At 36.9% G+C, this 16,584-nt stretch overlaps 1 protein-coding gene across 2 annotated transcripts in view; it reads left to right on the top strand.

Moving 5' to 3' along the window:
* HIT1 (Membrane trafficking VPS53 family protein) overlaps nt 1-16,584 on the top strand; it is a 50,579-nt gene that overhangs the window by 11,039 nt on the left and 22,956 nt on the right. For both annotated transcript variants that reach the window (XM_086420326.1, XM_086420327.1), the window contains 8 exons: nt 159-222; nt 1,513-1,698; nt 1,804-1,845; nt 2,587-2,691; nt 2,775-2,834; nt 9,717-9,794; nt 11,438-11,545; nt 11,668-11,733. In XM_086420326.1, the coding sequence (XP_086276452.1) occupies nt 159-222; nt 1,513-1,698; nt 1,804-1,845; nt 2,587-2,691; nt 2,775-2,834; nt 9,717-9,794; nt 11,438-11,545; nt 11,668-11,733 (709 nt within the window). The remainder of the gene's footprint in view (nt 1-158; nt 223-1,512; nt 1,699-1,803; nt 1,846-2,586; nt 2,692-2,774; nt 2,835-9,716; nt 9,795-11,437; nt 11,546-11,667; nt 11,734-16,584) is intronic.

The following is a 16,584-nucleotide window of genomic DNA, read 5'->3' as shown; positions in this document are numbered from 1 at the left end:
TGAGATTAAAAAGATTTTTACTATTTTTTTTGAATGGCCACTCATCGTATCGTGATAATCCATGTCAAGGAGGATTTAATAATTGGTTCCTAACATGTAGGTTTACCTAAATTTTCCACCAGAATTTTACACTGAATTGTTTGCTTCTATATTTTCAGGACACAACTCGTGGACATCCTTGATAATCTCAAGGACAAGCCAGATGTTGGGACATTATTGCTGGTAATTGTTTTGCGTTTGGACAATCTCAAAAGTATATTCCAGTGGCGAGTGAATCTCATTTTCTTTATTTTATGATTAAATCCTTTCATCTTACCATCTTGATAAGCCAAAGTTTGATATAGGCCGCTTCCAGCAGGATTGATTTATAATAAGAAAAATAATTTTTCTTTTATACTAATGTATAGTCGGAGAAAATGATTATGTTCTTTATGATTTTTTTTCCCTTACAAAGTTGAGGATTCATTAAACAAGAAAAAATCAGCAAAGATGAAGGGGTCCTTAACCATAACGACTGAGTTAGCAAACATAGTTGAGAATCATGTTCCTCATGAATATGAGTTACATGTTTTACCCACTTGAGTAGAGGTTGTCTACAACTTCGTGTCTGATGGGAGAGTTAAGGTTTAGGTGGAACCCTAAGGTCAAAATCTTTAAATAACAGAGAAATATTCAGGCAACGATACTTGTATAGTGGTGGTTATTCGAGTTGCCACTATACTTGTATAGTGGTGGTTATAGAATGTCAACAAGAATTGCTACACCTGCATTGGTTGATGATGGCAGTGATGATCTTTTGGTTGCAGCAACAGTTGCAAGTCCGACAATGATGACAACTTTAACAACGAATGTTGATGTGCAGAAGGCGTCATTTAGGATAACACTTGTTAAAGTGTTGAGCTCACCACTAGATTGATCACCACGAGATACCCCAAATTTATATGTAATAATAGCGGAAAGGACACTCAGATCAAAAGTTACACTTTGATTAAGATTCCAACTCCAATCTTAATAAGAATGTAAATTTTGATAAGAGTGTTCGTTTCTCAATTATTATATGCTTTTCGAGTATTTCATTAAAATCTATCTAATTGTGTGCTCACTCAACTCATTTTGATCTTCACGAAATACCCAAAAGATCTTCACGAAATACTCGAAATGCATGTATAGTAGTAGTGAAGCAGACACTTTGATCAAGAGTTACGATTTAATTAAGATTGGAGTTGGATAATCTTAATTAGAGCGTACATTTTATCTGAATGTCCATTTCGCTATTACTATGTATTCATTCGAGCATTACTCAGTTTCTTTATTATTATATATGCATTAGATATATTTATTTATCATTTTCTTTCTTTTTTTGACTTTTCTTCTTGTAAGTGAAGCTCACGATATTCCACCTCAAGAAACATTTAGACATCTCAAACATTCCAAATGAAAGCTTTTTGACTGTTGAAGCCCACTAACATGCCATCTACTACTTTCGTTGTGTTTGATGGCCACCATTTGCAGGCACTGCAAAGGACTCTCGAGTTTGAGGAGGAATTGGCTGAGAAATTCAGTGGAGGAACATGGAATAAAGAAACTGAGAGTGACATCAAAGAAATGCATAAAGGGGAGAGTAATAGTCAGACTGTATCTGATATTCGAAAGAAGTATGAAAAAAAGCTTGCTTCAAATCATGAAAGTAGCACTGAAGTATGTATTAAAAATTGTTCCGAACATTTGACAAAATGTTGTTTTGTTAGGTCATTAAATATATTTTTAATATTTTATACATCTTGTTGCATCTTTTAATGGCAGGAAATGGACGGGCATAAAGATTTATCAGTACCTGGAGCTGGGGTCTGTTTTCTAATGTTTGAACTCACACATTAATTTTTTTTAAATGACCTCAAGGTTCTAGTTTGATGGACCATATGGACAAGAGTCTGATTGACCTTACTAAGTTAGTAAGGATTTCACCCTTACTAAGGGTCCTTGGAACCACCTTGTGGCATCCAAAAACATGATCCAATGCTTCAGGGTTGTGAAGGATAAAATTCTATGAACTTTGAAACAACAAATCTGAAAAAAGTTATTTTTCACCATTGAATTTTAATTTTAAGTTTGGGAGTTATGTGGAAGTTCAGTAGCAGCCATCCATTTTCAAAACCTTGGATCAAGCTCAAAAGAATATTTTTTTGGGATCTTAGTTTTTCAATGAAATTAAGAGGGCTGTGGTGTTGGATTGCTGATGTGGTAATCCATTTGAGCAAGATGACCCTTGGTAAGGCTAAAAATCTTACTATGTTAGTAAGGAAAGTGTTTCGCTATGGACAATTACCTATGTTATATGGTACACTTAGGCCACAAGCACGAGATCTGGATCCATTGTTTGTGGACACTCTAGTACATCTCTAGCTCTCCTATGTGAAAGCTATCTGAGGATGGGCCTGACCTGTACTTGCGTGCTATTACGTTGTTGTGGGTATATTGTCCTTTTGGTCTACTTGTGTGGTACCTTAGATTTCATCTATTAATTTGGTCATTTTAAGCTACTAAATGATATGTCATTAAGAGTAGCTGTGCTCATTGATTTGACAGTTCAACTTCCGTGGGATTATTTCATCTTGCTTTGAGCCTCATCTGACAGTGTATGTAGAACTAGAGGAGAAAACTCTAATGGAGAACCTTGAGAAACTTGTTCAGGTATCTTTTTGGATCTGAACATTATCTCTTATTTCTACTTTTTGTATACATTAATGCATCATTTAACCAATATCCCACAACAGGAAGAAACTTGGGATACTGAGGAGGGAAGTCAGACGAATATTTTATCGAGCAGTATGCAGGTGATTCAATTGAGTAGTCTTTTTCGTTGGTTCTGTTTCTGCACTCTTTTCTTTATATTGTGTTCGTTCTATTTAATGTGGGAAGGATACTCAAGTCAGGAGACTGTTTATGTAAACTAGCATTTATTATGCAAAAGACCAACATACCCTTGTTTTTTTTCACTAAAAGACAAAATGGACAAGGGTATTATTTGAAAGTGAATTTGGTGAAGAATGCTAACATCCCCGTGACATAAGAATTTTTTTTTAATGAGATAAGTACTTGGTAACAATGGGAATGAACCTTGGTATATGGCATCAACATCCATAGACTTCAACTACTAAGTAGTCGGCATCTTCAAGTTGCAGATTTTGAAGACAACTTTTTTCTGATGTGAGATTTGTTTTTTCATGAATTTGTTGCTGAATTGATCTACTCACCAATAATTGGCAGCACATGATGTCAAAGTCTAAGGTTGCAATAAGCTCGTCAACATAATAGAAAAAAGAAAGAAAGGGGTCGGGGAGAAGAAAAATATAAAGAAAAGAAGAAGTCTGAATTTGGTTGAGAAATCACCTAACTTCTTTTTATTCTTCTCTCTTTTCTCGTTCTGTGCTTCTGTCTTCCTCCCTGCCCTTCTGTCAAGTTCTCTGTTTGAGCTTGGTAAAAATTTCTTAAAGTTTAGTTTGTTTTCTTCTTTTGTGTCATTCTACTTTTGATGAACAAATGGGAGATAAGAAAGGCAATATTTTTGTAGCTCTGCCAATGGTCCTCTGCTTTATTCATGAAATTTGCCTAATAATAATAATAATAATAATAATAATAATAGTCTTACTGATCCTAATTATCAGCTACCTTTATAATGATGAGAAGCTTGCTCTTCTGCCAATATCCGTGGCTTGCCTGAAAGCTGCATTTAGTTTTATACTCACATAATTTTTTTATGTACTCTAGAAGCTTAAATGTGTCATATAGGGATTATTTTCTTTAATTTCTGAAGAATGATCGTTTTATTCTTTAAAAAAAGAACTATTTCATAATTTTTATATATTTTCCCTGTATTTATTCTGCCATTCCATTAATTCAAACGGTTATTTCTATTTTATACATCATTTACAGCAATCTGAAAGAACTTATAACTTTGGTTTTAGAGAAACTTTGTTTTATATAACTTGTTTGCACTAGGTTGTTACTTTTTGGCTATTTGTTTTATCATAATTCTCAACTCTTTGTTAGTTCATTTCCAGCTTTGACTGAACTTCATTTCATGTTTTATTTTTATTTTTATTGGTAAATGCTTGGTTAGTACAAGAATATTGTTAATTGTTAATAGTTAGCATAAGAAGTATGGGTTCAAGGGGTTTGAAATTAGGACCTGGGAACAATCTCCATAAGTCTTACCACTTAGTTAAGTGACACTTCTTGAACTTCCTTTCTGTTAAAAGATAAAAGCATCTTTTGTACCGTGTTAATCAATTATAATAGGTGAGTGGGAGCTATAAATTATAGTTTTTGGGGCCTATCATTAGATTTTTTCATTTCTGTGAAATTTGACGAAATATTTCTATTTTCATAAGGCTCGGTACAAAATTGAACCAATGTGTTCTTTTTTATATATTACAATGGAAATTCATTTTACGAGTATTCTGATGAACCAGTAAGTTTCGACCGGAATTTTAGCATTTCAGTTATAAAATTCAAGTTTCAGTAGAAATACTTCAATGTACAATAAAATTCTATTGAAATATTATTCTTGTAAAAATATTCTGTAATTATTGGTAAAATTTATAAAATTACGATAGGTAAAATCATAATTCTTCATTGGTGAAATGAATTATGATTGGTTAGATATCTACATAGTGTAGAAAAACTGAATTTATTGAGAATTCTTGGATGATCATTACAAATGCCCCAATAGTGGTATTTATAGACCAACTATCCTATTACAAGAATAATCTAGAATAATAAACCAAATATCCTATTGTAGAAGATTACAGGAATATTCTAGAAAGTCAAGAGTGATCAAGAATAATCAAGAAAAATATCCTATTTTCCTGATTCTATGAGATCAGATTTCCTGATTCTCCTACACTCCCCCTCAAGTTGGTGCATAGATGTCAATCATGCCTAACTTGCTTATCAGATGTTCAAAGTTAGGTCTAGCAAGCCCCTTAGTCAAGATGTCGGCTGTTTACTGACTAGAAGGCATAAACAGCAAGCAAACAGTTCCAGCTTCAATTTTTTCCTTAATGAAATGTCGATCAATCTCAATGTGCTTCGTTCTATCATGCTGGACAGGATTGTGAGCAATACTTATTGCAGCCTTGTTGTCGCAGTACAGCTTCAGAGGAAGTTCTACAGTCATCTTGAGTTCTTCAAGGATTCTGTATATCCACAATACCTCACAGATCTCTTGAGCCATTGCTCTAAACTTAGCCTCTGCGCTACTTCTGGCAACAACATTTTGCTTCTTGCTTCGCCAGGTAACCAAGTTTCCCCACACAAAAGTGCAATACCCTGAAGTAGATCTCCTGTCATTCACCGAACCTGCCTAATCTGCATTAGTAAATACTCAACACTCCTTTGATTTGTTTTTTGAAAAACAAACATTTTCTAGGAGTAGACTTTAAATATCTCAAAATTTGGTAGACCGTCTCGAGGTATTCTTCATAAGGTGCGTACATAAATTGACTAACAACACTAACAGAGAAGGCAATATCCGGTTGAGTATGAGATAAATAGATTAGTTTTCCAACCAATCTCTAGTATCTACCAGTATCAACAGGAACGCTTCCCTCTTCTCAAAGCTTTACATTGGGATCCATGGGAGTCTCAGCCGGTTTGCAACCATTCAACCCGGTTTCCTTCAAAAGATCAAGAATATACTTTCGCTGAGAGACAACGATTCCTTTCCTTGAACGAGCAACTTTCATGCCAAGGAAATATCTTAGCGCTCCCAAATCCTTGATCTCGAATTCTAATGCAAGGTTCTTCTTCAGTCTCTCTATTTCGATCACATCATCACCTGTGAGAATAATATCATCAACATAAACTATTAGCACAACAATCTTTCCTTCATGAGAGAACTTGAAAAACAAGGTATGATCAGCTTGTTCTTGAGAATATCCTTGTTTTCTGAGAATATCCTTGTTTTCTGATAAACTGTGTGAATTTCTCAAATCAAGCCCTTGGAGACTGTTTGAGACCATACAGGGACTTTTTTAGTTTGCATACTCTTGAGCCAAACTTCTCATCAAAGCCCGGCGGACTATCCATGTACACTTCTTCCTCCAAGTCACCATTGAGAAGGCATTCTTCACATCTAGTTGTTGCAAGGGCTAGTCCAGATTAGCAGCAATAGACAAAAGTACTCTCACCGTGTTTAATTTTGCAACATGAGCAAAAGTCTCTGAATAATCAATGCCATATGTCTGGGTGAATCCCTTTGTCACTAACCTAGCCTTGTATCTTTCCACTGAACCATCAGAGTTGTACTTCACAGTGAAGACCCATTTACAACCCACAATGGTCTTCCTAGCTGGCAATGCCTCTGAGAAACACATCATCTGAGAGAAAAACATTGCCCGAGTTAAATGAATCTTCCTTAAAAATCTCCCCTGAAGATAAATATCCTTAAAATATGGTTGCTTTTCAAAAAATGTAATATCCATTGTGACAAAACATTTTTTCGATATCGGGTCAAAACATTTATAGCCTTTCTGAGTTGGGGAGAATGAAGACACATTTTATAGCTCGGGGCTCAAGTTTTCCAATTTTTCGATGTTATTGAACAAAAACCGTTCAACCAAATATTTTTAGAGGTAAATCAGCAGAAAGTCTAGCAGTTGGAAAATAATTTGTGAAAACTTGTAAAGGAGTTCGAAATTGTAAAACTTTGGAGGGCATTCTGTTTATTAAGTACGCAACAGTTAAAACAGCCTCTCCCCACAGATACTTGGGAACTTTACTTGCAAAAAGTAACGCGCGAGCCACCTCCAACAGATGTTTATTTTTTCTTTCTGCAACACCATTCTGTTGGGGTGTATCGATGCAAGAACTATGATGAATTATTCCTCTTTCAAGAAGAAAATTTCCTAAGGTCATGTTAAAAGACTCTCTCCCATTATCACTCATGAAAACTTGTATGTTAGTTTGAAATTGAGTTTGCACTATATTGTAAAAATTTTTAAAAACGCATTCGGCCTCTGATTTTTCTTACACCCAGCAGAGTCGAGTATGATCATCTATAAATGTGATGAACCATCTCTTGTTAGAAGGTGTACTTATCTTATTAGGACCCCAAACATCACTATGAATAATAGTGAAAGGTTTTGATGGTTTATATGGTTGTGAAGGAAAAGATGTACGGTGGTGTTTTGCAAATTCACATATTTCACAATGAAACATAAATGGATCTTTATTGCCAAACAACTTAGGAAATAAATGTTTTAAATATTTGAAATTTAGATGATCTAATCTTAAATGCCATAACATAATATTATTATTGGAAACAGAAATAGATTCAAAGCAGGAACTTATTTGTTGAGATTGTCGCCTCGATTCAGATCCATCATCAAGGAAGTAGAGTCTTCCACTCTGTTTAGCACTGCTAATCATCCTCCCCAAGGTCAAATCCTGGAACACACAATGAGTTGGGAAAAAATTAGTTTGACAGTTTAGATCACGGGTTAGCTTACTAACAGACAAAAGATTACAAGAAAGTTTGGGAACGTGAAGAACATCGTGAAGAGAGTGATGGAGATATTATAATAAAACCTTTTCCTGCAATGGCTGAAAGAGAGCCATCTGCAATCTTAATTTTTTGATTACCTGCACAAGGAGTATACGAAGAAAAAAGATTTGACAACCCTGTCATATGATCGGTTACACCTGAATCGATGATCTAGGTGCGATCAGGGTTGACACCAATGAGAGTTGTTTTCAGGTAATTACCTTTTTGAGCCAAAGAATAAGAAGGATTTTTCTGAGACTCGAGAAACTTGTACAGTTGGTCTATCTGCTCCTTGGTGAAAGGAAACGAACTTGAAGAAGACTGCTACTCTTGATCCGAGATACTAGCCTGAAGTGCACGCCCCTCTCCACCAGACTTCTTCTTCCAGTTTTGAGGCTTGTCATGAATTTTCCAGCAGGTTTCTCATGTGTGCCACGGAGGTTTGCAGTGATCACACCACGACTGTTCAAAACGCTTACCATCCTTCTTCACCTCCTCCTGAAAACCTTGAGTTATATGGGCAAAACTTTCTACATTCGAGTTAGTAGTACTAGGAACCGATTTGTTGTTAAGCATCACACTCTGCCGTGCTTCTTCTCTCCGAACATCTGAGAAGGCCTCACGAATTGTTGGTAGAGGAGTTTTCCCTAAAATTCGGCCCTGCACCTCGTCTAACTCTTTGTTAAGTCCTACAAAGAACATAAATACACGATCATTCTCCTGTCGTTTCATGAACCGGACACTATTATTCGTGCATTCCCAGACATCATCATAACAGAGGTCTAACTCCTGCCATAATGTCATCAACTCGTTGTAGTAGGAGGTTACATCTCGGTCACCCTGTTTCGCGTGCCAAAGTTTGGATTTTAAACCAAAAATCTGCGAAGAATTTTCTAGATCGGAATACGTATCCCTGACTGCTTCCCAAACATCTTTGGCTGTCGACAGGAACATGAAGGGCTTGCCAATTGCGGGTTCCATTGAGTTCACCAACCACGCAATAATTAAAGAATTTTCTGATTTCCAGGTCTTGAGAGTCGAATCTACATTTGCAGGTTTTGTCACTTCTCCTGTCAGATATCCAAGCTTCCCTTTGCCTTCCAAAATCAAACGAACGATTTGCGACCATTCCGTGTAGTTTTTTCCATTTAGACGATGGATATTCAATTGGAACGAATTTGTGGACCCCTCCGAACCATTGAATGAGATGGAGGAGTTCAGGTTCGAACTTGCGGTGCTTTCACCTGATACCGCTGAGTCCTTGCTGGTCGCACCAGTTAAAGCCGTCTTCCACGGATTTTGGCCCGCCATAGGTAATCCCTAGATCAGAACCTAGTGCTCTGATACCATGTAGAAAAACTGAATTTATTGAGAATTCTTGGATGATCATTACAAATGCCCCAATAGTAGTATTTATAGACCAACTATCCTATTACAAGAATAATCTAGAAATTCAAAAATAATCTAGAATAATAAACCAACTATCTTATTGTAGAAGATTACAGGAATATTCTAGAAAGTCAAGAGTGTTCAAAAATAATCAAGAAGAATATCCGATTTTCCTGATTCTATGAGATCAGATTTCCTGATTCTCCTACACATAGATCTTTTTTTTTTAAAATGTATTCTAAGCATATTAGCAAGCTCATAAATGCACATGTTCTAATTAATGGGATCTATATTTTTAAATACTTCGAAAATAAATATACAATAATGCCTCAATGTGGTGCTTGATAATTTGTTTGTTTACATGTTATAACATTAACATAGTTATTGGGATGTCAAATACTAGTGTTAACACAATTGGAATTTTTGATCTTTCATTTTCAAAACCCAAATAGTTGTTTATTGTAGTTTGATGGCTTAGTATATTTTCATGTTTGTTTTTATCATTTCCTATAATTTAAAATATATGTTTATATACTATGGATTTCCATCATTTCCTTGAAAATTGAGTTTATTTCCAAATTAATCGAAATTTCAGAGAAATATTTATATTTCATGGTTAACCAAAATAGACATCAAAATTGAAATTTTAATACCTATTTTGAGGCATAGATCTTGAGAGTGTTGTATGGTCCTCCAAATGTTATTAGATTACCATTTTAGTAAGTTTCAACGTTTTTCTCCCTCATTTGTTGCTTATACTCATTGTCTATCTGTTATATAGGTGTTTTTGATAATAAGGAGAAGTTTAAAGCGATGTAGTGCTTTGACAAAGAGTGAGGCATTATTTAATTTATTCAAGGTACATTCTAAAAGCTCACGCTCTAAGACTAATCATGTTTGTTGGTGGCATGGTTTGACATTATGCCTTTAAAATAGTTTTTCTTTTATTGAACATTGAATTTGATCATGATGATAAAATTTCTCACTGGTAAAAATCTTTGGGGTAGGGGAGTTATCTTTGTGGACTTTTGTTTCATGTGTAAAGCCAACAGGGAATCATGGATCATTTGATTCTTCATTGTGACTTTTCCTATTCTGCATGGTTTTATGTTCTGTCCCGCTTCATGTGCATTAGTGCTTCCCTAGATCGGTTCTTAGTGTTTTTCAAAGTTAAAGGCTTGGCAATGGTTGGTAGAGAAAGATTTTTGTGGAACTTGCCCCCCTTTCCATCCGTTGGGGTCTTTGGAAGGAAAGAACCATGAGGATATTTGACGGAAAGGAGCAGACTTTTTAGGAAACCATTTTTGGTATTTTAGGTTTTATGTACCATTGATGCAAACAAAATAGGGAGTTTAGAGGTTTCTCGTTCGAGGATTGTCCTTTTAGGGACTTTGTAATTGACAAGAGGATTTAGCTATGTATTTTTCCTTTTGAGGACATCTTGTCCTCCCTTAATAATTTTTTATTATTTTTGGATTATCAAAAAAAAAAAAAATAAATACAGGATTTGGGATTTTATTGTTCATAGGTCAGGTTAGGTGTCATGTTTTTATTTCTTTTTGTCCTTGTATCTATATAGGTCTCGTGACAACTTAAGATCCAGTAAATATGAACTTTGTTGTTTATTTCTATCTTTAAAACCATGGAATAGTATGAGGTTCCCGGAAAATTTCCCTGTTATCAGTAGTCGTAAATTCTTTTCATTGTATAGAAAGAAAGGAAGAAAAGAGAAGAAAATAAGTTAGGAGAGAAAGAGCAAGAGAGGGGATCGATTAGTCATGTTTCCCCTCTATTTCTTTTAGATTACATTTAAAAGATGAAATAACCATAATGCCCTCATACACAATTATACTTAGATACTAACACTCCCCCTCAAGCTGGAGAATAAACATCAACTAATTCCAGCTTGAAACAAAACGGCAATCTGATTTTTTATGCTTTGTCCTTGAATTTCGGACGCTAGCTTGATAGTCCATTTAGTAAAAAATTTATTTCTTAATGGTCCTTCATTATTGTTGAGCTCACCACTTTTTATTTATTGTCAAGCTCAACATTTTTATCGTCGAGCTCACATCTTATTATTGGCGAGCTCACCACTTTTATTGTTGAGTTCTACATTTTTTATTGTTGAACATGACAATTTTTAAAATTGTGGAACTCGACAATAAAAATTGGCGAACCCGACACTGGTAAAACCCATTTCCATTTTTTCCAACTAAAATACTAGGAAAGTTTGACTAAAAACTTGGCACATTCAGTGTTTCAATCGTGACAAATGTGAAGAGTGAGGTTTAGGAACTGATTAGAAAGAAAAGTTTTACTCAATGGACTATTAAGAAAAGCCCTAAACTTAGGGACTATTAGAAAGAAATCCCTCCACCAGGGTCCTTTAAGTAATTTTCCCTATATTTTATGGTTATCCTGCTCTTTTGCTTCTCTCCTGTTAAAAATGTTTTATATGGTCACCACAGAATGACACTTATACTCATTTCCATCATTTAGGTGTTTCAAAGAATTCTCAAAGCATATGCTACAAAACTTTTTGCAAGATTGCCTAAAGGTGGAGTGGGGATTGTTGCTACTGCCACTGGTACAGATGGACAAATCAAGGTCTTCAAAATAATAATTTTTTTTCCTTTGCATGTAATGAAGCTAGGAGTAATATATTCTTCCAATCAGTCCACTGATTTTTCTGCATTTCTCATCTCTATATATCCAACAACACCTAGCAGACATCTGACAGGGATGAGAGGGTGATTTGTTACATCGTGAATACAGCGGAATATTGCCATAAAACAGTAAGTTGGTTTTTAGACTAATATTATTTCGCAGAGATCATTGGCTAATGGTTTCTCTACTTTGTATATCGGATTGACTACTAAGTTATTTATGCAAAATATGGATTTGAAAATTTGAATCATTCAGATAGGTAACACTGATTGAGTTTTAAGAAAAATGAGACAAACTAATATAATAATTGGTGTAGGAGAACTATCAAGAAATAATTTGAATTCTTAATCATTCTATTTTTTATTTTTTATTTTTCCAAAATGGGAGTCTCCTAATTATACGCAGATGTTTATGCTAAGAGTACTGGTATAAACATGATACAATGTTCAATATCGGTACTTCTACATTATAGACGTTATCTTATTTCTAGTTAGTTTTGAAACTCTCAACACTTTTCTTGTTTGTCTTGTGAACAAACTGTTTAAATTGTAGAGTATAATAATGGAGTTTAATTACATTTATCATGATGTAAAAATACACGCACAAATTTTAGCTAAATGTGTATATTTATGACTTGGCAATGCAACATTCATGTATAATATTTCAAACAATTTCTCTATTCATGCTCAGAAAATGTAAAATAAATGAGAAGTGCTTAAAGAAGAATTGTAGAATTGTAGAATTGTCAAGTCTCTAATTAAGAGCTTGGCAGATATATATAATAATAAATTAAGGTGAATGGACAAAAATGCCCTTACATAGGTGAATGGACATAAATGCCCTTACACAGAAAAAGAAACATAGAAATAACAAAATTAAGCTACTACTATCTACTATTTTCCAATACTCCCCCTCAAGCTGGAACAAATATATCAACTAAACCTAGCTTGATAAGATGAAAGTTAGAGATAGAAGGACCAACAGACTTTGTAAACATGTCGGCGAGTTGATCTGAAGAAGATACAAAGACTGTCTGAAGGGCACTAGATCGAACTTTCTCCCTGAGAAAGTGAACATCAACCTCTATATGCTTAGTTCGTTCATGAAGAACTGAGTCAAAAGCAAGCATGATAGCGGACTTTTTGTCGCAGAACAACGAGGAAGAACCAGAAAGAGGAAATCCCAATTCTGTTAGTAAAGACCGAAGCCAGAGAAGCTCACATGTCCCAAGAGCCATAGCACGATACTCAGTTTCAGCAGAAGAACGAGAGACCACACTCTGTTTCATACTTTTCCATGAGATAAGGTTACCTCCATGGAATGTACAGAAACTAGAGGTAGATCTCCTATCTGTAAGAGAGCCCGCATAATCAGCATCAGTGAAACATGACAAATGTGGTTGAGCAGTGGATGAGTAGAAAAGCCCAAGGCCAGGACGTGACTTTAAGTAGCGAAGAATACGATGAACGGTCTCAAGGTGAGATGTACACAGAGCATGCATAAACTGACTGACTACACTAACCGCAAAGGTCAAATCCGGTCTAGTATTAGTCAAATAAATCAGACGACCAACAAATCTCTGATAAGAAGTCGGATCAGATAATAGATCACCAGATTTGATATGAAGTCGATGATTCTGATCCATAGGAGAAGAGGCAGGACGACAACCAAGCATACCAGTATCCTGAAGAAGGTCCAATGTGTATTTGCACTGAGATAGTGAAATACCTCGTCGAGAGCAAGCTACTTCTATCCCCAAGAAGTACTTGAGAGGACCCAAGTCCTTAACCTCAAAAACACGACCCAATATCATCTTCACCCTGTCAATCCACTGGGCATCATCTCTTGTCAAGATAATATCATCTACATATAGTAGAACAATGGTACATCGACCATCCAATCCTCGATGAACAAAATAAGTATGATCTGAGTGGCATCTGGTAAACTCCATAGACAAAATAAATTCTGAAAAACGCTGAAACCAAGCTCGCGGGGACTGTTTCAGACCATACAGAGACTTGAGAAAACGGCATACCTTCCCATAATATTCCCCCTGAAGACGAAACCCAGGAGGAGGGTCCATATATATAACTTCAGTCAAATCACCGTTCAAGAAAGTGTTCTTCACATCGAGTTGATGAAGAGGCCATGAGTGACAAGCAGCTAAAGAGATAAGAAGACGAACAGTGGAAAGTTTGGCAACAGGAGCAAATGTGGCACTAGAATCCTTCCCTGGAGTCTGCGTAAACCCCTTAGCAAGTAGTCACGCCTTATACCGATCAACAGTGCCATCTGCGAGGTATATCACCGTAAAGACCCATTTACAACCAACAGTTCACTCCCCAGATGGAAGGGTAACAAGTTCCCAGGTATTATTTTTCTGCAAAGCATCCATCTCAACAGTCATAGCTCTAGTCCACTGAGGATCTTGCAAAGCCTCTGATACAGACCGAGGAACTCGAATAGAATCAATAAGAGTAAGGTAGGCCTGATAAGAAGGAGAAAGACCCTGATAGGAGACAAACTGGACAATGGGATGATCAGTAACACACCCTCGTTTACCTTTGCGAAGAGCAATAGGTAAGTGAGAGTCAGAAACAAAAGGAATAGGAGCAGGTATAGGTGTAAGAGTAGGAGATGATATACCTGAGTCCAAGGAGAAGGTTGGCAAAGGTGGAGATGGACGAGGGCGACGAGTGTAGACCTGAAACTCCGACGGAGGTGAAGGAAAGATCGGAGAGGGTAGCACTATAGGTGATGGGTCCTGCGAAGAAAAAGGTTCCTGCAAAGTAGAAGTAGTACGAAAATATGGAATATTTTCAAAGAATGTAGCATCAAGAGAATGTATGACACGGTGAGAAACCGGATCATAACACCGATACCCCTTGGACATAGTGGAATAACTCAAGAAGACGCACCGAATGGCTTTATCATCTAATTTAGTACGAGTGGGAGTCCTATCTTGAACAAAGCATGTGCACCCAAAGACTCTAGGAGTAATGGGGAAGAGAGTGCGGTCGGGTTGAAGAACATGAAGAGGTACCTATCCTCCTAAGGTGCGATTCGGAACACGGTTAATAAGAAAAGCCGCAGTTAGAACTGCCATATTCCAATATGCCTTAGGAACATGCATGCCTCGAAGAAGACACCTGACTATATTCATGAGATGACGATTTTTACGTTCTGCCACCCCATTCTGCTCAGGAGTGTATGGACATGTCAACTGATGGAGCATACCATTCTCATGAAGATGGGAACGAATCCCATCCAAAATATATTCCCCCCCATTATCTGACCTGAGAGATTTAACAGTGATGTTGTACTGAGTTTGAATTATCTTAAGAAAATTAACAAAAATAGGAAGCACCTCAGAATGAGAACGCATCAAATAAACCCAAGTGCAACGAGAATAATCATTTATAAATGTAACATAGTATCTATGACTATTAAATGCAGTAACAGGGGAAGGCCCCCAAACATCAGAATGAACTAAATCAAATATTGCATTAAACTGATGCATACGAGGTACGAGTGTGTTTAGAGAGTTCACACACAGAACACTGAAATTTGTGCCCACTACAAGTGCTGAAAATTGGCATGTCCTAAGCGAGCATGCCATAAATCTAAAGACTGAGATGAAAAAATGTGGCTCCCAGACGATGGAAGCACAGAAGCTGGAGCCGCAATCGATTGAGATCCAAATATGTACGACCCATCCTTCTCATACCCTTTGCAAAAATCCTCCTCGAAGTCAGGTCCTGAAAAATATAGAGTAGGAAAAAATATTACGGAACAATTTAAAGATTTAGTAATGCTATTCACAGATAAAAGGTTAAGAGATAGGTGAGGGACATGAAGCACGGAATCAAGAGAAAAATTAGGCAATAATGAGATAGTACCCATGCTGTGGATAGGTGTGAGGGACCCATCAGCAAGACGAACCTCCCTATGAGTAGTAGGGAAAATAGAGGATGTAAAATGACTAGACTTACCAGTCATATGATCAGAGGCGCCAGAATCAATTACCCATGTCAGTGGAGCAGAGCCAGACTGAGTAGCATGAAGTGCAGAGGATGTACCTTGAGGTGTAATAACCGACGCAACAGTCGAGGATGAAGAAGTGTGAGCCTGGATCTGATCCCGTACAATGGCTGCAATCTGAGTTTGGAAATGTTGCAAATCGATAGTGCCAAGAGTAGCTTGAGAAACTGATGCAGACTCTACAGTAGCAGCACGAGGAGAAGGCTGTCCCACAGAAGATCTCAAAAGGTGGGGATAAAGCTGAAAGCAACAGATCTTCTCATGTCCAACCTTCCCACAATGGCTGCAAGTAAGGCCACTCCCTTTACCACGTCCACGGCCTCCACGGGCTCGACTGTCATGTCCTTGAGTACAAGAATCAGAGAACCCTGAATTGGCTGCTAGAGCCATCTGATCTATAGCTGGGGCAGAGATAATCCTAGGGACTTGAGTCTGAGAAGAAGCTACACGGCGACGACGCTCATCACTATCAATGGTCGCAAATGTCTCAAATAAAGATGGTAAAGGAGTGGTGTTAAGAATCTGTGTCCGAAGTACTTCAAACTCAGGACGTAGACCCATGAAGAATTGATATGTCTGATGTCGATCAATCCGCTTAACCACATACCCAGCTGCTTCTGCAGACAACTCAGCCATAGACTCATAGTGCGAGAGCTCCTCCCAACGGGACTGAAGGAAACCAAAGTAATCTGCCACACTCTGAGTGCCTTGGGTAGCTTGAGCAATATCCCGATATAGTTCATAAATCCTCGAGTCATTCGTAGCATGCGCATATGTCTGAGTGAGGGTTGACCACAAAGAAGAGAGTCTCATGGTACATGCACATGGTATAGATGCGCTGTTCCATAGAGTTAAATAACCATCCAAGAATGGTACAGTTATCGATTTCCCATTGTTCAAATTTAGGATCAGTGGGGGGTGGCTTAGGGATGGTGCCC

The sequence above is a fragment of the Akebia trifoliata genome, chromosome 13 (genome assembly GCF_017979445.1).
Source record: "Akebia trifoliata isolate Shusen 1 chromosome 13, ASM1797944v1, whole genome shotgun sequence".
NCBI lineage: Eukaryota > Viridiplantae > Streptophyta > Magnoliopsida > Ranunculales > Lardizabalaceae > Akebia > Akebia trifoliata.
This window is presented reverse-complemented; position numbering and strand designations above follow the sequence as displayed.